The 26,270-nt window shown below is 40.6% G+C and overlaps 1 protein-coding gene across 5 annotated transcripts in view; it reads left to right on the top strand.

Moving 5' to 3' along the window:
- Positions 1-10,435, top strand: part of LOC136441257 (histone-lysine N-methyltransferase EHMT2-like) — a 35,294-nt gene extending 24,859 nt beyond the window's left edge. For all 5 annotated transcript variants that reach the window (XM_066437435.1, XM_066437434.1, XM_066437431.1 and 2 more), the window contains 11 exons: positions 1,728-1,832; positions 2,364-2,479; positions 3,333-3,435; positions 4,104-4,207; positions 4,819-4,963; positions 6,759-6,836; positions 7,389-7,504; positions 8,024-8,110; positions 9,069-9,147; positions 9,491-9,666; positions 10,209-10,435. In XM_066437435.1, coding sequence (XP_066293532.1) covers positions 1,728-1,832; positions 2,364-2,479; positions 3,333-3,435; positions 4,104-4,207; positions 4,819-4,963; positions 6,759-6,836; positions 7,389-7,504; positions 8,024-8,110; positions 9,069-9,147; positions 9,491-9,666; positions 10,209-10,356 — 1,257 coding nt within the window. In that variant the 3' untranslated portion in view covers positions 10,357-10,435. The remainder of the gene's footprint in view (positions 1-1,727; positions 1,833-2,363; positions 2,480-3,332; positions 3,436-4,103; positions 4,208-4,818; positions 4,964-6,758; positions 6,837-7,388; positions 7,505-8,023; positions 8,111-9,068; positions 9,148-9,490; positions 9,667-10,208) is intronic.
- Positions 10,436-26,270: the final 15,835 nt, after the last annotated feature.

Here is a 26,270-nt window from a genome sequence, read left to right on the forward strand (position 1 = left end):
CTATAACACCACCAGAAATGTTGGCGTTCCGTTGCCTCCTTCGGTGCCTTTATTTTTCGGGGCGGCGGAACTGCCCTTGCCGGCGTTTTAGCGCTCCCCCCAAATAAATTACGCCGCTGAAGATTTTTGCAAAGGAGGCCAGAGTTTCTAATTGATAGTCGGGGATTTTTTCGTCCCTTGCTCTTAGCGTAATGTGGTCTTTGAAATTAAAAAGAACGTAATTTATCGTTTGTATTTCTGGCTTGTATCGGCACGAGAGAGGCGCCGCCGTCGCTACATGACATCCCTCAAAGTGACAGGTCGCTATTGTTTTAACCGCTGGTTAAACAAACATGAAATTTGACCCTATCTCATTAACTCTAACTCTAACGCACGAGAACGCGTTAGAAAAAAACTATAACGCGACAACAACGTAACCCTATCGCAAGGATAACGCGACGAGAATGCAACTCTAACGCGTTATATCGGTCTCCTCGGCGATCGCACAGACTGCTTGGCGCCAGGCGGAAGTCCCACAAAGAGCGGCCACCTGTCAATCAACTGTTCAGACCGTGAGAACGTAGGCGGCTTGACATGCTTGATACATATGTATCATGTTGGGTAAACAGAAACATTATCTACGATATTATATCCAGAAACAAACTAACTGATCCGATATATTTTTTCAAACTATTTTTGTGTGTGTGTCACAACAGTCAAACTGCTTCTTTTTACCAAAGCAATCGCAAATTGGAGTGTTTCAGAAGGTGGAAATTTGCAACACGCCGCCGCGCCGACGGTTTTACCACGCACCAAGGGACGGGTCATCGACCTTTGTTTTTTTACGTGCGGCACGGGATGTCCGGCGATGTTGGATTTACTGACGTGTACTACAAGTGGCTTGCGGCATTTCGTGTCGTGTTAGAAAATGCAGTCAATATTGCCACAGAGAGGGTCGGTTCTCAATTCAATAAAGAGAAATATATGCCCTATAACACCACCAGAAATGTTGGCGTTCCGTTGCCTCCTTCGGTGCCTTTATTTTTCGGGGCGGCGGAACTGCCCTTGCCGGCGTTTTAGCGCTCCCCCCAAATAAATTACGCCGCTGAAGATTTTTGCAAAGGAGGCCAGAGTTTCTAATTGATAGTCGGGGATTTTTTCGTCCCTTGCTCTTAGCGTAATGTGGTCTTTGAAATTAAAAAGAACGTAATTTATCGTTTGTATTTCTGGCTTGTATCGGCACGAGAGAGGCGCCGCCGTCGCTACATGACATCCCTCAAAGTGACAGGTCGCTATTGTTTTAACCGCTGGTTAAACAAACATGAAATTTGACCCTATCTCATTAACTCTAACTCTAACGCACGAGAACGCGTTAGAAAAAAACTATAACGCGACAACAACGTAACCCTATCGCAAGGATAACGCGACGAGAATGCAACTCTAACGCGTTATAACGCGTTAGAGATGTTAACTATCACGCGAGCGGTACTGTAAACTTGATAAAGCCGGCTGCCCCGTGTATGAGGGAGCTACAGGCATAAGCCTCAAGCGTCAACTCTGCACGTAAAAGAACCCAACACAAGACGAGAAGACTGAAGAGGTGACCCGGTGTGCTTGGCTAAATATGCGAGCCTTAGCTAAGCCGCATTGCACTGCTTGAAAAAGCAATATTCTTCATCTCAATTGAGGATGCCTGCTTTACCTTACCTTGTAAGACTGCCCCCTATCTGTTTGTTGTATGTCTGCAGGATGAAGGCGGGTGGAACCCCATGATCTGGGCGGCTGAACACAAGCATCTGGACATCGTCAAGCTACTGTTGAGCAGAGGAGCTGATCAGAACCTCAGGGACAATGTGAGTAGGTCAGCAGAGAAACCACGCCCCCTGGAGATGTCTGTGATAAGTGCAGCATAAAGCCAAGCAGTTCTAAAAAGCTAAATCAGGAATTCTATAGAATTAGAATCTATGGAATATTTCAAGTTATTTTTGTCTAGGCAACCAAGCTATCAGAATTTTTACTGACAAGTTTTGTGCAAGTGCAATCCCCCTGGCACCTATCTTTCAAATTGCAACATCTCAAACCACACATGCTACAAGCAAATTGCAAGCATGTTAGCCTTATGGAGAAAAGCTTGTTTCTTGGGCAGAGGTTAATACTTTCCAAATGCTGCCTATAGCTTCACATACTGGAACTATTCCTTGTGCAGCAGCTACATGTAGATGAATCTCATATTACAGAGCATACTGTTGCAATGCTAGAAAATTCTTTAGGATTAGAAAACAATGAAAGAATCTAGAACTTCTGACGTATTGAGTATTTAATACAGAAAAGAACTAAACATCTATGTGTACTTGTATATCATTTTTTTTATTCTCCATTTCTAGGAGGAAAACATTTGCCTCCACTGGGCGGCCTTCTCTGGCTCGGTGGATGTCGCTGAGGTCTTCCTCAATGCCAAGTGTGACATCAACAGTATCAACATCCACGGGGACACGCCTCTGTACGTAACAATTTCCTGCTATCGTTTTTAAATACAAATAATGCATGTCAAAAGTAGTGGAAGACAAAATACATTTTGTTCCTTTAAAGGCAACCAAAGCTATATTAGGGAAAAAAAATGAAAATTAAAAAAATGCTGATATCTTTTTGGTACTGACATTTACTAACAATTTCCTGCTATTGTTTGTAAATACAAATGCTCATCAAAAGTAATGGAAGACAAAATACATTTTGTTCCTTTAAAGGCAACCAAAACAATGTTAGGGCCCAAAAAAGAAAATTAGAAAAATTCTGAAACCTTTTTGCTACTGACATTTACTAACACTGTTTAGCATATTTCATACTTTGAGCATTTTAAAACTGCTCAAAAACGTGCCGTATAATGATCCCCTTAGTTTCGGGAGCCTATAAAAACCCTGGCAACGATTTTTAGTGAGTTCTCACATCACAACGACGTCATATTTTGCATCATTGACGTCGCTATACATTGTGATAGTGTTGTTTGAACTTATCGTATAGAAAGGACAAAATAAATTGACTTTCAAAATCGGATTTTCGGGCCATCATATTGCTTTAAAATGGGTTTCCTTTAATGGTTACAATAGAAGTAAGCCATCTGAAAAAAAAGCCACCAAATCATATGACATGTTACACACAAAGGGAGTGTGAGTTGAGAAGCATTGACTGGAAATAAAGGAAATCTTGAAAATGTATCAAGGCTTTTGTCACCATAAATTTCGAATAAGAAACAATCATCACTGGCAGTTTCACAATTTCAAAATTACAAAAGACATGGAGGCTTGTTGTTAAAGTTATTCAGTACGCTTCTAAAAGGGCTTATTTTTGATTGACAGACACATCGCAGCTCGTGAGAACCACTACGAGTGCGTGGTCCTGATCCTGTCCCGCGGTGCCGATGTAGAGATACGCAACAAGGAGAACGAAACACCCATCGACGTAAGGCGACAGTCCGTAGTATTATGCAATGAGTAGTAGTGATCATATAGAGTTTGTGCTGTCAAAACAGAAAATGTAGTATTGTCACCCAGTCTTGCTTGAAAAAAGTACAATGTAAACAGACAACAAGCTTACAACATCAACATCACTTTAAAGCTATGAAATATTTGTTGTATCATGGTGGTCTGTACCAACTAGGAGGGATAACACCTCAAGACAAGACATTAAATTAAATGCATTTTCCTTAGAATGATTCAAGCTGAATTTGTCTATTATCATACTTTTTTTACCTGCTTGCAGTGGCATACTAACTAGCTATGGAGCAAGATGACATCTACGTTGAAAAGAGAAAATTGCTTCTAAAAATTCATTTTTAGAAGACTACAGTATTAAGACTACAGTATTAAGACTACAGTAACTTTTAAGTATAAAGACTTCTGTTCGAAAGTCTGATGTCACTCGTTTAAGATGATTAAGATTAGTCTCTTCATTTAGGCTTGTTCATCATTTGCAAGAGTATACTAAATTCAAAGTAGATTACGGAATGATTTGCATTCAAAACAAAAATGTTAATCCCAAAAGGAGTACCTTTGTTCTCGCTGTCTTAGATTATATACAGAAATGTTTGCTGGTGATACTCAGTCTGTGTTAAAAATGTTATCTTACAGTGTGCGGAGGTGAACTCCCAGGTTTGGATGGCTCTACAGATGAACAAGAAATTGAAGGCTGTGGCGGCAGCTCGCGCTGTCCGCACCGAGAAAATCCTCCACAGGTATGGCCAGTGCTGTATCCTAGTACATATAGTGTTCATTTTGTGGTCATGTGTTCAAACCCCATCCTATGCCTTGTACATGTACATGTACAAAATATTGCCTTATGTGTAAGATTACCTTAGCCAAAAAGTCCACATCATTGCATAATGTAGGTTCAGTCATGGCTCCTATTCTGTAGACTCTGTTACTGTAAACTTTGAAATGTTGTTTTATGTTTACGGTTTTCACAGCAACCTCTTAATGCAAACTCATCACATATGCTCTGTTATGCATTTTGTTACCACTGTTGCTTCAATCAAGAATTTAAAACACCACACTTTAACAACCCTTTTCTCATCCTACTGTGAAATTCAGTCCCCAAGAACATAAGGGAATTTACAGTGCTGTTGTCGGTCCAATCCAGGGACATCTTCAATGGGCGCGAGACCTCTGTTTCTGTAAACTGTGAAATATTCACAGTGGTCTAATGTTTGTGGTTTTCACAATGATCAATGTGAACTCATAGCAGCACGAATATACACTTTGTCTTGCATTTCGTTACCACGGTTGTTTCAAATTCAGTCCCCAAGAACATAAGGGAATTCGCAGTACTGTTGTCGGTCCAATCCAGGGACATCTCCAAGGGGCGCGAGAACGTCCCCATCCCGTGCGTGAACGCAGTGGACGACGACCACTTCCCCGCCGACTTCATGTACATCACGGAGAGCTGTGAGACCTCCACTCTCAGCATAGACAGGAACATCATCCATTTACAAGTAAGCTCCGACTTCTTCAGATAAACATAGACAGGAACATCATCCATTTACAAGTAAGCTACAACTTCTTCAGATAAACATAGACAGGAACATCATCCATTTACAAGTAAGCTCCGATTTCTTCAGATAAACATAGACAGGAACATCATCCATTTACAAGTAAGCTCCGACTTCTTCAGATAAACATAGACAGGAACATCATCCACCTACAAGTAAGCTCCGACTTCTTCAGATAAACATAGACAGGAACATCATCCACCTACAAGTAAGCTCCGACTTCTTCAGATAAACATAGACAGGAACATCATCCACCTACAAGTAAGCTCCGACTTCTTCAGATAAACATAGACAGGAATATCATCCATCTACAAGTAAGCTCCAACTTCTTCAGATAAACATAGACAGGAATATCATCCATCTACAATAAATGAAATGAAATGAAGCTCTAACTTCTTCAGATATTCACCTCTGTGTACGGAGTTTTAATTAATTAGGCATAATCAGCGTGAAATTCTCATTTGTGAGGAAACGGTTTAAGGTAGCAGAACACAGTTTTCGGCCTATGGGGGTTTCTATAGTTAAGGACCACAAAGTGACCCACATCGACGTGGATAAAATCATAGTAGGGTACCCTACAAAATCACGACAAACGAATATGTTGAAGTCGAGGGTACGAGCTACAAAATAACTGAAAACAAAAAAAGTTATGGTTCGATAACAATTTGACGGCCACTTTGATATGGGGTCATGCGGGGTCATACGGAACTGCAGCCGACTCACCTTGGCAGGCAGCTGCAAAGGTCATGCGCATTTATACACCGAATGGGAAAACTTCACAATCTCATTCCTACCATCTAAAAGCCCACTTATTATACTACCATACAGTAAAGTTCGTGCCTCGCCGGCATTCACGTCAACATTTTTACACACGGTTCAAGGTTTAGGGCGCACTATTTTTTTACCGCTACATCACAGACTCTGGGGCGGAACACTGTATGCTCATGCCTTAAAACAAGCAGGAAAAACAGAACAAAGTCACCCCATCTGTCAAAACAAGTTACATGGACAGTTCTAGGACATGTAGCTTTCAGCACCAAGGACAGGCACCAGTTGCCTGCAGTTCTTATCATTGTTGCTAGGTGGCCTCACAACACTGTCACTGGTGTCACAGACGAACTAGATTAACTATCATTAATGGTAATACAAATGTAGCTGAAAGGCCTTGTATTAAGAAAGTTATAGTCCTGTTATTGTACAATGTATTCGAATTTATATAATGTTCAGGGCTCAAAATTCTGGGTGCATGTGCACCTGTGTGCATCCAAAATTGGATCTGTGCACCTAATTTTCAACTGTGGGTGCACTGGTGCACCTAGATGTTTTTGTAGGCTATAGTACCATTGTACGCTAGTAAACAGTATCAGAAAAAGCAATAGAACCCTTTGTTGCACTTTATTTGATTTATTACTTGTTTGAAATTTGATTACAGATTGTGAAGTTCTTAGAATTAAACTGTAATCATGTTTTGCTGACATTCAACTTTATTTTATGTGGTGCACCCAAATTTCTTTCTGTGCACCTAATTTTCTTGGTTGGGTGCACCAGTGCACCTATTTCCAAAAATGAATTTCGAGCCCCTATAATGAATAGAACAAGAAATTTCCAAAAAGTGTTTTTTGAAATAATGTATAAAGATTTTTGATACTGTTGAAAAGATGAAAATTGTTTTTGCAACCTTCAATGCCTTTGTGAAAGTGGTTTTCCATGGCCTGGACTGTTCCATTGTGTGTTACAGGGGTGCCATTGTGAGGATGACTGTTCATCTAATAACTGTGTGTGTGGTCAGAGCAGCATCAAGTGTTGGTACGACCAGGTGAGTCAATATTACCATAACATCCCTCCAGATCTGAACCATGAAACTAAACAACAAGTTTGGATGAGATGAGCGGTTGACAATAGAAGGTCTCATTCATGTGTTACTCTGCGTGTCTACTCTAAAAGAATCCGTACCCAAAAAATAAACGGCTGCATGAACGTGTGTTTATATTGGTGGGAAATTCCCTTTTAGCCAGCCCGACTGATCTCAAGTGTCAAACTAATGTCAGCTTGTTTGTAGCTGACGGTTAAGTTCGTCAGCCCCGTGCAAGGTCGGACGTGCACAGGCATGCATTTTGAGTGATACGGTCGTGCGCTTACAGCTGGAAAGTGCCTTTTGTGGGGTGTAGCTAATTGCAGTTTGTAATGGCCATAAAATGGAATTTAATGCCTACTGGTAGTTGGCAATTTTTTCTGGTAAACTGACAGATGTTGTAAGACTTTTGGAATATCTTTAAATACGATTGCTCAAGACATTCATTCAAATCTTAGATGGGTTCCACAATGTTGATTTTCCTTCTTTAATCTGTCTTTTCTGTCCTTTTTGTAGGATGGCTGCTTGCTGGAGGAGTTTAACAAGATCGAGCCCCCGCTTATCTTCGAGTGCAACCGAACGTGTAATTGTTGGATGAACTGTAGGAACAGAGTGGTCCAAGCTGGACTTAGGTAAGAATTATAACAACATTTACTGAATCGACTTAAGAATGCAAATACATACTGTAATTCACTCTATCTTCACGGTAGCAAAATTTCACGGCGTAAAGAAAATGGACATTTTCACTGAACTTCAACTTCACGGTGGCGGTAAGTGATTTACAGAACGGATGTGTGAAGGAATCATAAATAATAACAGTTTTTTTCACAGTTATGATAAGTTCATGGTACAGAGGTGATCATGAAAACAGTGAACATAAAGTTACAGTGAAAGAAACAAGAATAACAGTACCTCAAAAATCTGTAGATTCCTTCAAATTTGAAATTTATCTGAGATATTTAAAGATACTGTGACATATATATGGAATGTATCTTACATATATATTGCATTTGGCTTTGAAATAGATTTTTTCTAGAGCATGCAAGATACATTCTATTCCTACTTTATTTTCATGTATGTGAAGTATGCCATTCTGCTTTGAGTTGATTAACAGTGATTTACAACATTTCTTTTCATTGTGTCGATATCAGGTTGAGGCTACAGTTGTTCAGGACCAAAGGAATGGGCTGGGGTGTGCGCACCCTACAGGATATACCTCGAGGAACGTTCGTGTGCGAGTAAGTACTGCAAGTAGAACGCTGTTGCTTCTTGAACTGACCTGGCGTTGAATAAAAAACTAGTTTTTTTAATATTTCCAATCCAGGGGCAAACCTTTGTGACAATGTTGGTCTTACTGTCAAACTGTAGAATACTGTAAACTTTTGAGTTCTATGATGCTCTATATCTACACACCCTCCTTTAGCAGCGCTAAAACCCGCTCAGTAAATGCTCGAGAAACCCTCACGGTCTCAGCCCTGCTCTTTTGAACAGTCAGACATTTTGGGTATTGGGGGTGTCACCAGCAAACAGCTTTCAGCCAATTATCTCGTGGAAAAACCACTGGGAAGCTATCAGCCAATCAGGTTACATCTTACATCGTTACTTTGGGTTCTGACTTCAGAACAAAATAACGTCTGTTTGTGCCAAATAAGGGTAGCTCATTGATTATTTATGATCAACTGTCCGTGACGCCCCCAATACCCAAAGTGTCTGTTCATAAGAGCAGGGCTGAGACCGTGAGGGTTTGTCGAGCATTTACCGAGCGGGTTTCAGCGCTGATAAAGGAGGGTGTATCTACAACATGTAAGTGTAATGAACTCAATGGGACTCACAGTATTCTCTGTTTTATATTGCTTTCCTCATACCGTAGCGTGGGTAGTCCAGTGGTTAGTGACCTTGCCTCTGGACCAAGAGGGCTTGAGTTGTCACTCACTAGACTTGCATGCTACAGGAAAGGGTTGCAGTCTTTAGGATGTGACGTGGTCCAATGTTCATTGTACTTGTCAAAAAGAGTTAGGTGAAATTCCCCGGTACAATGAACCTGTAAGTATTGTATATAGCATCTGTCTTCTCTGTCACGACCAGTGGAAGATTAGCTCATCTGTCCATTGAGCTAAACTGGTTCAGAATGACTTTTTACTTTCTCCACATGAAGACTTGTTCAGAACTGACGTGTTTTATACACCTGTACCACAGATATATAGGTGAGATCATAAGCGATGCGGAGGCTGACCAGAGAGAAGACGATTCCTACCTGTTCGACCTTGACAACAAGGTAGGAGTTTCTTTTATCTGGAAGCATGCAAAAACACTGGCTAGTTTGGTCGGAACATACATTTTAGTTTGGTCGGAACAAATGTATGTTTGTGTTGTGGACATAGAGTAGTGGCAAAAATGTTCCATGGAATCTCTGTGAAACGAGAAAACTTTGCGGCGGTTTTATTTTCGCCGTTTTCGCGCTGAGCTCTCACTGCCAACGCTACAACCGTGAACACATTATGCGCTTTATCTTGCTTAACTGCTTTGATCGTGAATTTAAAACACTTCAAACATCTCTTTTTCCCTTCCTACCGCGAAACTAAGTCGTCTTCTAAACGTATTTCTACTTTTTTAACTAGGAAGGAGAGGTGTATTGCCTCGACGCTCGTTTTTACGGTAACATTGCCCGCTTCATCAACCACCTTTGCGAACCCAACCTGATTCCCGTACGCGTCTTCGTGGACCACCAGGACCTCCGCTTTCCCAGGATAGCCTTCTTCACCGCGAAGGACGTCAAAGCTGAGGAAGAACTAGGGTACGTTTTTGAGTCCAGGGGTGCTGTGTTCGATTTTCGAGTTTGGGTTTATTCAAAGACATTTATCTACATGTATTTATGAATTACTAGTATCAGACAGCCATTCAATTTTGACAAATTGATTTTCAATGGGGCCCAGACTACAAAACAATAAAGTCAAATGTTCCAGCTTTCTTATAGAAAGTTGAGGAGGAACTAGAGTCCATGAGGGCTCTTTTTGATTTTCGAGTTTATTTCAGGACACGTTTTGTAATTCTTATTTTGAGCTTTTAACTGATTTATCAAGAATCCCCAAAACAGCGTGCTGTTGGTCAAATATTCCAGCTACCTATACAAGTCTGCTTTATTTGAATACATTGAAATTTCCTTGTTTTGCCAAATATCTTCCCGAGAATGTCAAAATCAGTGTAAATACTAGAAGCACAAAAAGCGCAAATTTAAAAGCAACTTTTATTTTATTATTGCCTGTTGCCAAAAGATAAGAGTAGTTTTTTTTGTTTTCCGTAGTTTTACTAATTTTGCCCCCCTCCCCCCTGTTACAGGTTTGACTATGGTGACAAGTTTTGGGACATCAAGTCCAAATACTTCTCCTGTCACTGTGCGGCGGAGAAGTGCAAGCATCGCCGCGCCGACCGTGGCTGCCAGTCGCAGGGAGAGTCTAACGGTGACGTCTTGGACGTGGAGAATTGACGACTCCTGTCGTAGTTTTCTGCCGTTTTAGTTCAGCCAATTTTGCTTAATACTGCCTTGATTTATACTGTTAGAATTATGCTGTTAGAATTATGCTGTCATCAAGCTTTTGTTCTTTCTTTGTTACAGCATGTTTGACTCGAAATATCAGCAGCTTTTCTTCGAGAAGTCTCTCGAAATGATTTTCTGAACAACAAATCTTTCCCTTCAGCATAAGCACCCAAGAACCCAAACAGACGTATGAGACCCATTTTTACGTCAATTCAGGAATAGTCCACGGAAAGGAGGCAAAAATGTTTCCCAGTTGAGGCCGGTTATTAAATATGAAGTAGCTGTATCAATAGTTATTATGATTTTACCTTTAGTGATGCAAGTGCATTCGGGTTACAAAATATGTTTGTTCGTAACTTGCTCCTAACCACATGTATATTGTATCATAGTCCAGAATCAAACACTGCCATAGGATGGTTCTTTTTGGTCAAGAATTGTCCACATTTTTACCACATTTCCCTGAGTATACTTTTGTTACAGTAGTAATAGTCTCTTATTTTGTAGGTTCTATAACTTTCTTTAGAGATTTTAAAGTAGATGTTGCTGGAATGGGAATAAGTCTTTGTGGAGTGTCAAGTAATTCCTTACTAATAGCTTATTTTTGGCGACGCCTCAGGGGCGAGCCTAATGATATAGTATTGTTAAAATTTTGTCCCAGTCCAAAAAACGAAGGTGCTAAGTTAGGGTGCGGCCACAAACGTTGCACAATCGTCGTATGATAGCAAACTGAGAGCATTCTTTGGATAGTCGTACATGTGTCGAGTGAAATTGAGCTGTCTTGTTACTGGAAAGGCTGTCTGAGATCCCTGATGGCGGTTGGTTCTGTCAAAGTCTACTTGAAAATCCTACGACATCGAAATCATACAACGACCTACATGTACGGCAAATGTGACTGCACCCTACGGCCCACCAATTTTTTGTTGCTTCTCGGAATCGCGGCTCCTGTTTTTCCCATTTTGGGAAAAAAAAGTTGGGTCTCTATTCCCATTCACAAATTTTTACTCACGATTTTACTATTTGTTCAGCTCAATAGCCACCAAAATAGATTTATAAAAGCCTGCACATACCTAGAAAATGTGGTCACATTTTATCATATAAAGTTATAATTTTTCATTTATTAAAACTGTTTCTCAATATCAATCCATATATTACATAGCAAAACCTAAAAGGTAATTTTCTTACTGAAAAAAATTATAGTACTGGATCAAAGAAAGGGGTTCATTGCATAAAATGAGCCATACAAAGCTGAAATTTGAATAATCCTCTTATTCTTCATACATTAGTTTATGTCCCTTATCTTCACCCCAGACCATTTGCACAAAAATCTTTTTCGCCCTGTCGCTTCAATTTTTTTTCTGAAAAATCTGAGAATCAACAAATAGAATTGGTGTGGCCTAAGCAAGGAGTTTTAAACCTCCTTGCCCTAAGTAAACCACTGTGTACATGTAAGATTTTTCTACATGTACATGTTACACCAATATACACTTGTGGTAGGTAATTACAACATGTCCTGCATTCTTCGCATGTCTGTTAGTGTTACATTCTGGGTGGAAGATATTTATATATTCTGGGATTTGATGCGTTAGATTTCTTTGTCTACCGGTCAAGAAATAGCAAGAAAGTGCATAGAAATTATTTTTGCTGCATGACAAAACATTCCATAATTGTTAGTATTATTGAAACTACATTAGGCATGTTTAAATGTGATCTCTGTATGATTCAATTGGCTTATTCCCTGTAGATTTTATCCATGGAAGGTGCCTAACAATATGGTCTTCAGTTACATGTACAAGCAACGCCCCCTATTGTAACAGGAAAGAAATGCACCTTTGTGCCAAAGTTATGTGTTAGGGACACAGTATGATGTGGCCTGTTAAACACAGTGTGTTTTAAATCTATTTCCACATTTATTAATGTCAAGAATTAACATTTGGTCATCTTATTTTACAGTTTTCTGTGAAAGTCCGCTATGAATGCTGTTGTTTAAAACTTACTGTATTTGTATTTTTTCGATCTGGTGCTACATTGGTCGCATATAGGACATTGCCTTTCAACCAAGGGTTGAATAAACATTGCATGATGTTCTAGAATTTCCAATGCATCCATGTTGAATAGAAAAGCACACAGGATCTATGGGAATACATGTACAAGTACGTGATAGTCATGTTGGAGGGACTTAAAGGCAACCAAAGCAATATTAGGGCCCAAAATATGGAAATAGAAAAATGCTGACATCTTTATTGTAGTGACATTTACTAACACTATTTAGCACATTTGCGTAATAACTTCCTACTTTGAGCATTTTAAAACCGAGCAAAAACGTGCCGTTGGATGATTCCCTTAGTTTCGCAAGCCTACAAAAACCCTGGCGACGATTTTCAGCGAGTTCTCACATCACCACGACGTCATATTTTTGTATGATGAACGTCACTATACATTGTGATAGTGTTGTTTGAACTAATCATGTATAGAAATGACTAAATAACTTGACTTTTAAAATCCGATTTTTGGACCCCAATATTGCTTGGGTTGCCTCTAGTGCCATTGGTGGTCACAGGTTTCACAGTACAGCCAAAACAAAACAGGTTTTTTCATTCACAAATCTATAAATATGCATGGAAAGGATGCTTTGTCATTCCTACAGTTATAATGTGCATTTTGTTATAATATTAGCCATAATTTCTGAAGAATTTCCCCGAATTTTAAGATCATACCAAGTGAAATCAAGGAAGCAACCGTATGTGGTAGGCTGAAAACTTTAAGATTTTTACTTGGAAGGTTGAAGTGATATTGCGTGTATGTGTGAATGAAAGTTACTATACAAGATCAGAGTGTCATTCTAGTAGTGTGTACAGGATTGCAGTTGAGAAGGAAGTAGACAGGAGGCGCTTTTCATAGGAATTGCGTGCGTGTGTCCACAGTTTGTCAGGAAGTCTTGTCTGGTGCAAATTTGCTTCCAGTCAGGATATTTTTTATAATGTACATTTTCCTGATTTTGTAGCTATGAATAAACACCTCTGACAATGGTGAAATTTGTGTATTATTTTTTTTTTCGTGGATGGATACATTGATAAATGGAAATATAGTAGATGATCTATTGTGAATTATCTTATGGATCAAGTTTTGTGGATCCAAGGGGCGGAGGTTCGAACCCCGCTCGGGCACGGTTTTGGGGGTTGCATAAGATTTTTTGGATGGGGACGTAAACCCGGCGGCCCCGTGTATGTGGTAATCTCCAAGTAGATCTAACGGTGGCAAAGACCGTATCCAACTGGCAAAATGAGTTTTCATAGCCAAGCATATCTTACTCCCTTTGACAGTTGGATACGGTCTTTGCCACCGTTAGGTCTGCTTGGAGAGCACTCTCTCACGGGGCGGAAACTAGTTGGCGACTAGTTGCAAATGACAGTCGCCAACTAGTTTCGCACAGTTGCCAAGTAGTTTCCACACGGTTTCCAATGAACGACAATTCGTCTCCTGCAGTGGCGATTATTTTTACAGTTAAAACACGCAAGTGGCGAATGATAGCAAGTGAGATCCTTATTTGCATGTGCGATAATAAGCGAAAACCCTAGCAGAGACCACCGTCGCCATGGCAACGTTTTTTTACGTTGCCAATCTTTTTGATTCAGTAGCAACACTGCGGTTTCCGATACCCTTCTCAGCGGGGCTTCATTTGCAAATGCTCCGGGCATCAGTGTGAGTGCTAGGGGATATTTGTCGTAAACTTGCCAGGTCGTCTTCACATTTAGTCGCCAACAAGTTTCTGCCCAGTGAGATTCAGGATATTCTCGCTACTATGGCCCGACCACTCCCCAACCAAGGTCGGCGCTGGCCGGGTTGGAATAGACTAGAATCCATCCTATTCTAGTTTCTGATCGCATCTTATTCGAATATGCCTTTGTCGAGTTTAGTTTGTCAAAACTCATTGTCGGCTGGCACATACGACTTTTAGAGACTAGTAGGCAATTTCGCCGACTAACCCCCAACCACAGATGACCTTGCTTACGATTACGATTACAAAAAAAAGATGACAAAGTAGAAAGCCCGACAAAAACGCCTAAAAACACGTCGAAAAAACAGCCGAAACCCATGCTCTGCTTGGAGAGTAGGTCTGGAGGCCATGGTCGGCTGTGTGTGACAGGGGCTTCATCTTAGTCATCTTTAAACTATTTCTGCGGTCTATACATGTATGTGGTTAACCAGTATATCTAACCGCTATTCGGTATCGGTCGGTTATATCAAATCCATTGCCCCATCCTTCACAATGTCTGTTACGGTTCCGTTGAATTGTGGCATTTCCGTGCATTTTGGCATGGCGCCAGAAATTGCACCTGCGTTTTTTTCCCCTTGAGACCTATCCTGACGTTCCCTTACTGTTAAGGTTGACCACGCCCTTATTCAAGCATTACGCAACCTGCTAGAAATGTTGATAACGCTACATGAACACGTAACGTAACTTAGAAAATGAAATAGAATACATAACGTCACCTACAAAACAGAACGTCTGGTCAGACGCGTACGTATGTGTGTACGTACAAAAAGTCGTCTGCGCTGACCTAAAATTTTCAAGCATTACGCCACCTGCTGGAAATGTTGATAACGCTACATAAACGCGTAACGTAACTTAGAAAATGAAATAGAATACATAACGTCACCTACAAAACAGAACGTCTGGTCAGACGCGTACGTATGTGTGTACGTACAAAAAGTCGTCTGCGCTGACCTAAAATTTTCAAGCATTACTCCACCTGCTGGAAATGTTGATAACGCTACATGAACACGTAACGTTACCTAGAAAATAAAATAGAATAAATAACGTTACCTACACGAACGTCTGGTCAGATACATACGTACATGTCTACGTACAAAAAGTCGTCTGCGCTGACCTAAAATTTCCCGCCCTTGTTACCCGATAACCCCACGTTGTGTAACCGCCGGGTCCGATGTACAATTTCAAATCCAATTGACCTATCAGGGGGCATTACACGTAATTGGCCTATCGGGGGTGAACCCTTGTGCGTATGCCAGTGTTTTCGTTGGGCTTGTGTCCAAGAATTCTACTGCTTATCCGTTTTTCTCTCATCGGGTGACGTTTGTCCTTGCAGTTCGGTTCTAGATGCTTGCCACGGGAGGACCATCTGATCATGAGGTGAAGATATATCCTCTTCATTTGTAAGTATACGTAACCTCACCGTGACCATAGGAGTGATACTTTCCTAACGGATAACGACAACGGATTATTTGCAGCACCTTGGACATTCAACGTTGGTCTTACACGATGAATTTTGCTGCCCGTCGTCTGGTGATACGCAGCTGAGTTGACCTACTGCGTTTCTTTTTTGCTCACCGGTTGCGCTGGAGCCTACATCGTATATCGTCGGTGTATGACACCGTCGAGATCTGCCCCCAAGCGTGCTATCCTTCGTTGTACAGCCTTTTTGTGGCCAGGGCGGAAGGTATGGTCACCACACGCAACTAGAATTCTCCTGGGATCGTCACGCCCAATATACACGGATGGCAAGCTACTGTCCCTAAGCTTGAACTGGCCGCAGGGAATTTGAACGTACCACTGAAGAACCACTTTTGGCTACACGACTGGGAAATATTTCTGACGAATGATATATAGACAGCTTTTGTAACGGTCTGGTACGAATGTGTACTGTCCAATTCTTTGCTGTGGTATATTTTAGACTTATGATTCTAAACCATCAAATAATTGTTTTATTCATGGCATCCAATTCTAATTATTCTGTTTTGCAGTCGTCGTAGAATTTTGTTTTAGAGCCCCCAAGTTGTGAAATGCGTATGTCTATATGAGCAACCTTGCGTCGAGGTCCTTTTTCCAGTTCACCGCATTCCAAGTTGTATTGGATAGATTGAAAGTCGCCCTGTGATCTCATTATAAATTTATGCCTTGAAAAAAATCGGTCACGAAACGGAGAACTTCAGTTGAATGTAATCCCGTCCAAATTACACAATTTAACTTCAAGTCCGCACTTCGCGTGATCAAGTAATTCTGGTTACGTAACGGCGAATTTATCCATCGTTGGGACTATTTGATGAAGAGACGTCTGGAGCCCGTGTGGCTTGCCTGTTCTTGGAGCGCCGCTTGGATACATTTTCTCGTCGGCATCACCAGACATGTGAGCGGTTATCTTTAAAACTAAGGTACGGTCTTCATCTTCCCGCGGCATCAGTGCACAGAAGGCTATTGAAAAGTTGTCCCCCCAATGTAGCTCCCCAGGGGACGCCATGATAGATTTTCGGTCGCAGTGGCCAGAGAAGTATCGTGGACATCAACAATATCTGCTCCGAGAGCCGCGATCTTTGCAATAATTCGTATTGACTGATAATCCATTACAAACCTCGGTGGTTCATTAATATTTCAACTCGTACTTGCTTGGGCGGGTCTTGTGGAAAGAACGTACGAGAGAAAACACACCCTAACCCGACGATGTTACATGAGAGGGGACGGTCGATTCGGTAGTGATTGCAATTTTTCTGTGCGGGTGTGAGAGAGAAACGCGTAACAGGGCGCCACCAAGTGCTTGTAGAAAGAGTTTTCTTACAGCTGCCGCCACCTGAACACCTGGGAAAACGTTAAGAAAGGTGAGAAGATTTCTATTGTTTCTTAAGGACCAATAAAGACTGGAAGAGGTGTGACAATGGAAGAAAATAGATCCTTATTTGTATAATTGCCATTTAATTATGCCAGTCAATACATAAGCTACTAGTACCTACACACCAAATATCAGCACGATCCGTCAATCTATTCTTGGGTTCTTTTTCAAAGATTTTAACAAAGACGCCCTTGCAGTTCCAGAATAAGCTGCTTGCGTGCCAGAACCTACACTATTTTTTTCCTAACATCGAAAGCAATCTATCTGCCACCAAAAATTTAGAACCTATAGCTATTTCCTTACTTGACTCGGGTGAAAATGAGTACCTAGCTTCGGTTAGGGACGTCCCCTCGGATGGAACGTAAAACGGAGGTCCCGTGAGGAGAGCCACACCTCGAGCCCGTTAGAGAACCCATCACACTTATCGAAAAGGGTAGGGGTGTGCTCCAGTGTGACTGGGTAAAACCTTACAGTCTGAGCTAACGCAGCTTGTACCAAACCTCCTTGCTTGTACGTACTGTACAAAACCGGTGTGTTACGCAAAAGCTAGTGTCTACCTGACTGACTACGCCCGGCTATTGGGAGAATATTTGCCAAGGAAGTTTGGCCACCATAGGGTTTCATTTACAGGCGCAGTCGAATGTTAACCTCCCCGTGGACTGACTTCCTGGCCAATTATTGAACTTTTTTTTACCGAATTCTACCATCCATACGGTATACGTATACGCCCGTAGGAAGGCCTGGTGGAGGCTACATAAAGGCATTTTACCGCGGTTACATATATCTGTAACAAACAAACAAGCAAAGACCATGAAGGCAAATATTTCATCAACAACAAAACTATACTTTCTATTGAGCAAGTTTTTTAGAAACTTCTACGGACTTTAACTTACGAGATACAAACAAAAATGTTTTTCACGCCCTAATCGGTAGGTACATTAAACAGTCGTATTTTTTTTTACTTAGAAAAAAATAGCTCTATATTTGGGTACATGGGTAACTAGAAACTGTTTCCATTGAACTATTTTTTAGAAACTTCGACGGACTTTAACTTACGAGATACAAACAAACATGTTTTTCATGCTCCAATTGGTAGGTACATTGAACAGTCGTATTTTTTTTTACTTAGAAAAAAATAGCTCTATATTTGGGTACATGGGTAACTAGAAACTGTTTCCATTGAACTGTTTTTTTAGAAACTTCGACGGACTTTAACTTACGAGATACAAACAAAAATGTTTTTCACGCTCAAATTGGTAGGTACATTGAACAGTCGTATTTTTTACTTAGAAAAAAATAGCTCTATATTTAGGTACATGCGTAACTAGAAACTGTTAGTCTCATTACTGTTATACCACAACTAAATACGCACTTTATGGGGCTTAATGGGATACCATTAGATAATTGGTCCTTGTGGAATTGGCGGGAAAACATCAAGGGCAGGATGGCGACTTAATCAAGGGACGAACCATCAGTGATTGTAGATGGGGGTGTGGTGAAGGTATGTTTTTGTTTTCGTATCCACAGTTTGTGCCATTGTGTAAGCAAACAGAATTTCATTTTTGTACGCTGACACTATTTTTCTGTTATAGTTTTGAAGCATTTTCCACTTTCTTCCTATTTTCTATATAGATCCCCCCCCCCACAATACCATTTTTATCCGTCTCTGTGCTATTGTAGAATGAAATTCCACTAGTTCTCTACGCTGTTACAAAATGAAGGCTTGGCTGTTCAAAATTTAAAGATTTGCGTTGTTAGGCCTGGTAAGAAACCCCTTTTTTTCTTAACTACAAATTAAAGAAAGGATAAGAGTTCCAATATTTTTCTAGTTGTTTGTGTCCAATTATCAATATAGGTAGCTTCGATTGGTTCCGTTATCTCCTACGTCATCAGTGACGTCATGTTAGAAGGACGTTGTTGTGGCCCTACACTTCAGTATATGATATAGATAGGTTTCTATTTCACGGCCTTTTCGGAACAGCTCTAAGATTTATTTAACACACTGCCTCAAAGAAGACTTATAAGGACCAAATTTCTCCTATTACGCTCAATGTTGGTATTAGGTATCCCTTTTATTTCTTTATCTACAACTTTTATAGTAGTGATAAACTGATAGGAGAATCACAGAGAGCGCGCGCCGACATACGATATTTCTGTGCGCGCTAACTTCTTGTAAAGACCGCCGTAGCACGACGTAAATTCACGGTAATTTGAACGTGGGCTATTATCGTCCTACTACAAACACTGTCACTACCTTTGCCGAGAAGTTTGTACAGCATTCGTGTGTGTGTGTGTGTGTGTGTGTGTGTGTGTGTGTGTGTGTGTGTGTGTGTGTGTGTGTGTGTGTGTGTGTGTGTGTGTGTGTGTGTGTATGTGTTTGCGTACACGATAACTCGAGAATGCCTGGATGGATTGTCTTCATACTTGGTAGGTAGGTATGTCTTCTTGAGACCCAAAAATTATTAGATTTTGGGCTTACTAGCGGCTTTCTATGGAACTACAGCAGGACTTCTTGTTTTAATATCTTGTTCAGCCTATGTTCTGACGGCGCCGTCGAAGGGAAGCCAAAAATAGTTACTCAAGCAACTGGATAAAATTTTGAAACAGACGTTTCAGACAGCATCCGCTATCTTTCGTCAGTGACTAAGGATAGGACTGGAAAACCAGGTTTTATACCAAAACTCTGAATAGATATGTTAATGAGGTTAAGACAATTTAAGATGTCCTGACATAGTCTTCAAAAGAAGATTAATTCAAGACAAGGTTGTATGCTAATAGTTCAATTAGCTGCTGTTGTTTTAGTACAGTAACTAAATGTTGTTCGTCCGGGGGTGGGGGTGGGTGGGTAGTGTATTATCCCAAGTGCCTGAAAGTTCAACGCGTAGACCTCCTTTCCTGTTGAGGGTGGGATTGTACATCCTCTCATATATTGCTTCTCTGAAACGGATGCTGCTGTCTCAAACGTCTGACTGTTTCAAAATTTTATCCAGTTGCTTGAGTAACTATTTTTGGCGTATCTTACTACCTGGATGTCTAACCTTCATCAACAACGCACACGGGCGGTAGATTACGTTAAATATTCCCCCCAGACGCTCGGAGTAGTGCCGTGTTAGTACGTTGACATTTGCCAACAACTTGACAGACAATCAATTTCACCAACACTTACGTTTCATTATGTATGCAAGTCACGTAGGATGACATTGTAATCATATAACGTATGGTGATCATTCTAAACGTATCATTCTCCGTATACTCGTATATTTCTATTTGTTAAGTAATAGTTTTCCCTTTATTTGTTTATTACAATGTTTTATTCGTTATTTTGCTTGTAATAACTTGTTTACCGATGCACCATAGCAATAAGCATTCGGGCATAAACGACAATAAAGTTGTTAGTATCTTTAACATTATTGTATTTTTGCAAACATTTTTACTTTTTTCTATAGCCTGGATGTCAGACCACCAACCTCTTAAATATCTATCGATAGATACGTGTATTTTAGAGATTAAGGGGGGAGGGTGCATCCAGTATAACGTGTTTCCAAACAAAACAATAAACGTACTTTTTGTCCACTCGCAGTGGAGTGTGTTTAACTTCCATACTGTTTCAGAAGTATGTGCCATTTTTATGAAGTCTTTGGTATGGCTCAATGCGCCTCTTGTCCAGAGGTGTCCTACCCGGGAGTTGAACTCTGGCCTTCTGGTTCCAAGTAATCAGAACAAGATGTGGTAAGTAACAGAAGCGCAGACCACTACACCACAGGGACACCCCAAAATTGGTTTGTATGTTTGAAAAACTTTTGCTCAAGTATAACTCTCAAGTATAACTCTCTTGACAGGAAGTACGAGATGTTTTTTTCTTCTCCTGTGAACTGATTTGTGTCCACATTACATAACTATGAAAAGAAGAAATCTGTTTCTGTACGATCCATCAAATAATCAATTTCCGTTCCCACTGTGTCTACACCACCAGACGCAGATTAATGACATTACAATGTCACTCAATTTCCGCTTGCTGTTATTGAATGACGTGCTAGTTTCACCCTGACATTTTCGCGCCGTTGGTAACTGTACGCATCCCTCCCCGTTCGTGACATTTTGAGATTATTTCTGTTTTTCAGGATGTCAGATTTAAATGATTCTCAAAAGAGATGTGACTAAGATTGAGTGACATGGACATTCCGTAAATTCCCTTAAGGCCCTGTCACACTTGTGCGTATATTCAAGTGCGCATGAGTTCCGCAGTAATATTTTTTTGGTTTAAGTAAATTTTGCGGGGAGGAAGTTGTTTTCTACTTTGACCCATCGTTGAGCAGTCTAGTTATCAAACCAAAGAATTACTTCTTCGTCTGCAAACTTAACCTAAACCAAAAACATGTTGATACGCAATGCATGCGGGCTTGTATATACGCACAAGTGTGACAGGGGCTTTAGAAGGGGCTATAGGTTTAATATCTAGAGTAGAACATGTCCAGAGTAAAAAGAAAAGTGCCAAAAACAGGAGGCTCCGCTGCAATACCTAGGGATGCCGCTAGGAGGCCCAAAATCGCACCATTACCTACGTGTTTCCAAGACATATTTATGCACGAAATATTATCTAAATCCATAGATAGCTTCTTAAGTTATGCTGACCAAACATCCACACGCACACACACACGCAAGCACGCACGTACACACACACACGCACGCACGCAGGCACACACCAACAAATACATACATACATACACGCAGGTAGACACACATGCACACACACACACACACATGTACACACGTGCACTTACAAGCACACACACGCGCGCACACACAAGCACAAACACACATACACACACACATAGAAAGAGAGAAGCACAAGAAACAATACCTCCGTTTACGAAGGTAAAGAGCAAATGCAAACAAAGTTAATGAATTGTAATTCCTTCTCCGCACTAAGCATTTCCTATCCTGCGGTCACGTACAATTAACCCTATAGGGCCCCTGCTCTTATTAGCATTACATGAGCGCAATGCAACAGGTCGGATGATCTTGATATTTACTTGGCAAATATGTTTTGTCCGTATCACCCGTAACATTGAAGACTCGACTCTGAACAGCAAATTTGTTCACGCAATATCTACAATGGGCTGTCCTTCAAGCAAAATTATTCCTCTATCAAATATTTTTTTTGAAAACACCAAGACCAGATATTGGCTAATCTATATGACATTCACCAACAAAATAGAACTCCGGCCTTCATATTGATATTTTATCTTCGAGCCGTTTACCTCAGGCGTTGCCTAGCAACCCGTAATTGGAAAAAAAATATTTCTTCAACTGCGAGCAGACCTTGCCTATTGACAGACTATACATATGATGAGTGTAGATTATAATGGGAGTTTAGCTTAGCGCTGGAGAGAATGTAACCTAGAAATCATACCATCGGGAGCTTCCCAGTATCTCTACGGCGCTAGGAGTGGTGCCCGCCCGCCCAGACAGATTAACCCGCTCGGGGATGGGTTTACGGGCTTGGGTTAATTAGGTGACTAGGTCGCTACCTTATACGGTATGGAAGGACGTAGCAGATTTTCTCCTCCACGGTGGTGGCGAAACTCTATGTGCCAGCGAAGAAGACAGGCTGATAGAAACGGCTCATTATAGCAGACTGGGCCCGGTAAAACAAGCCTAAGCCGACCTGTAGAGACTGGTGACCAGGCTATGGACTCGGAATTTAGGTGCATTGGGTTTACAGTGAGCTCCTTTACCTATCAATCAATCAATTAATTAATCAATCAATCAATCAACCTAGTGACCAATTGACAAAAACCTTATTTCCATGAACAACAATCAAACTAGACATAAACTCGAGGCACTTTCACGGAGGTATGATGTCATAGAACTCTTGTTTTTTGGATGTGTTGTTCTGAAGTATATCACGATCATTTATGAAATTGAACTACCATGTTCATGGCAATGGTATGTGGGTGTGTAACGTTGGACTAACAAATTTAGATACCAAAAAAGCACACACCCCCGATAACGTCATAGCCCTATTTGAAATTATCATTTAAAAATATTGACATTATTATCCCCCTCCAAGTAAGAAAAATATGTGCCATATTAAACAGCACGCTGTTTGAATATCACTTCGTAACCGTAGACTTGAAAAACAGTTATACCGTTAATTATTAACTTTTCATATGGAAAAGTCATGTTTGACTGTTTTATGTTCATGTATTGATATAAATGATTACCAAACGTTGGATATATATGCCTTTCTTTATTGGTGCCGACTGTATTACAGCTAATTGTCGTTCGTGAATATTATTGTAAAAAATGTACATTTTTGGGGTGACAGAAAATAATACAACTAGGAGAAACAATGGTTAGAAAGTGATTCAAAGGCAAGAAACGAGTTAGGTCTAAGATTGTTAGAAGTGACCGTTTTCTAATTCTTCCATACGGCAAGAGACCCCTCTTAAATTCACAGACCCCTTCTCCCAATTCCCCTAGCGTGAAAACATCGTTTGCAGAATTAGAATCTACCACGGATGTGTTTTACGTAACGCCGCCAAACCGGCCTGGACGTGTTATCCGCTATTATCATCATTACCGAACCGCGCGGTTGAAGCCAGGAAACCGAGAGAGATCGCGTCCGTTTCGGCCTGGAACAAAGCCATCAAATGCATTGTCAACATGATATTATATAGCTGGTAATAACGTCTTTACAACAACGTTGTGTGCAAACATATCCAGAGCGGGCAGCGTAGAGGTACTCATGCGGCGTCCAGTCAATTCCCATCGGTGGATTTCAGCTGACAAGGTTAGTATAATGTATTTTTACACCAATAACATCTCAGGATGTTTAAGAAATTGACAACATGGCTACCGTATTTTTTGTTACCATCGTAGTCCACGTGGTGCCTGGGGGTAATATCTACAGAGCCATATTTTTCTATAATTGTATTAGGTATTCTTTATATTTTTTACATACGTTGAGCGAAGAATTACTGTAAATGCATTTAAGTTCGCGTGTTTTTTTGTGTGTGTTTTTTTACGCCAAGGCAAAAACGGAGTGTTTGCGGTGGTTTTAAGTTTGTGGCAGCGCTATAGGCAAATACTGCTACAGTATTGGAGAAAAAAAGGTCCGCGGTGGTTTTAAGTTTGCGGTGGAACGGTCGCCGCGAAAACCGCGAACATAAAACCACCGCGAACATTTCTGCATTTACAGTGTGATGCAACAATATCAGGGCGCGGTTGTTTCATCTGTTGCTAACATAGTAAATAAATGGTATTTTACGAGACGGATATTGAATTTGATAGCACTTGTTTCATATTCTATTCTAGACATTGTAAAAATCAATTCATGTCGTGTTCATTTGGCCTCCAGTCAGTAGTTCCTTGACGTTTGTCTCTTATGTAATGAATAATAAAATGATATGATCTGACAAATTTATTTACATGAAATTACATTGGATCAATCGTCCATTGATTTTGAGCAAGTCACTCTCCCTCTCTATCTCTCTTTCTCTCTCTCCTCCCTCCCTCTCTCTCTCTCTCTCTCTCTCTCTCTCGCTCGCTCTCTCTCTCTCTCTCAAAGAGATTCGGAATCGTATGGTACAAAAATGCTTCTCCATTTCTTAAGTGTTTTTATTAGCCAGAAGGTTCTCAAGAAAGATGCTTTGATTTCCTTGATTGTTTAACACTTAACGCTGTGAATGGCACCCATCTTAAAGATTGGCCATCAGCGTCGCCATGGCAACGGTACCCCGACGAATGAATGCGCATAGAAACTGACGGCGTGGCGCATATGGTGTCAGTGATTGAACACCAGACCACATGCCGTGAACGACAACGGAACAAAATTGTAAAAATGCTTTGATTTGATACATTCAAATCGCTGTGTATCAATATTGACTATGGGTATCAGACATAGATTGTTTTGAGGGCTAGCTCATTATTCAGGGGTGAGCCACATTATGTGTATTGTTTGTGATATTGTGGAGAATACGTGTTTATCTGTTGTTGTTTTAAATGTTATTATATTGGTCATTAAAATCTTATTGACACTACAAAAGTACATGGCTTTAAGAACTTTAAATCGGTGGGAAATTACCTTTTAACTAGCCCAGCTGATCTCAAGCGTCAAACTGATGAAAGCTTGTTTGTAACTGAAGAAATTAGCAGGTAAAGTTCTGCAGCCGCACGCGAGGTCGGACGTGCACAACCGGACATTGTAGGTGATGCGGTCATGCGCTTACAGCTGGAAAGTGCCTTTTTGGGGGTGTAGCTAAGTGCAGTTTGTAACTGCTATAAAAAGAGATTGTATGTAGTGAAAAGGTTGGCAATTTTTTTACATGATCTAGGGTAAATGTTGTCAACATAGAATGAATAACATTGGTACATTTCCTTTAGCTTCATTACGAACGCGCCCATGTAAAACACGTATTATAACATGTAAGCCTATGAGGCGAAAAAACTCTTGAATGAGATCATAAGACCTCCATAAAACTGCATTATGGTCGGTTTTAGGGCGTTTAACAGGCATGTCCGAATCAACGAATCAATGCGCAGGATATTATGAAACAGACGGTTAAACCGTTGGTAACGGCTATTTCATTTCGAAAGGTCAACGCTTACTTCTTACAGTCTCGTAATGGATTTTAGCCCAGTACACTAAGTATGGCTAGCAATCAGGGAAGGTACATTACACATCCTTGTGGGATGAAAAAAGACGTCGATGAGGCTTTGTCTTTTTTTCATTTTCTCTTTTTGGTCAACAATTCGCGTCCACTTTCTTTGCACTTTACTTTAAAGGCAACCAAAGCCAAAAAGGGGGGGGGGGTAGCTATCGTAAAAAAGTAACATAGGCTCAGCAACTTTGATCATTAAACCCAGTTACCATTCATGGAAATAATTGATATTTGAATAACAACCAAACATCTTGAGAGTATCACTTTTTTGTGCAGTACCGATTTGTTGCTCTTAGCAAATCATAGATAGCCTGTGGCGTCTCCCGTCTCTATTCAGGGATGGTTGTCGGGCCTTACTGTATATGCATACTTGTTTCTTACCCCCCCCCCCCAAATTCAAAGGCAACCAGAGCAATATTAGGGCCCAAAGTATGGAAATATCAAAAATGCTGATATCTTTATACATGTAGTAGTGACATTTACTTACACTATTTAGCACATTTGCGTATTAACTTCATACTATGAGCATTTTTAAAATCGCGCAAAAAAGTGTCGTACGATGATTGGCTTAGTT

This window comes from Branchiostoma lanceolatum, chromosome 9, assembly GCF_035083965.1.
Source record: "Branchiostoma lanceolatum isolate klBraLanc5 chromosome 9, klBraLanc5.hap2, whole genome shotgun sequence".
Lineage (NCBI taxonomy): Eukaryota > Metazoa > Chordata > Leptocardii > Amphioxiformes > Branchiostomatidae > Branchiostoma > Branchiostoma lanceolatum.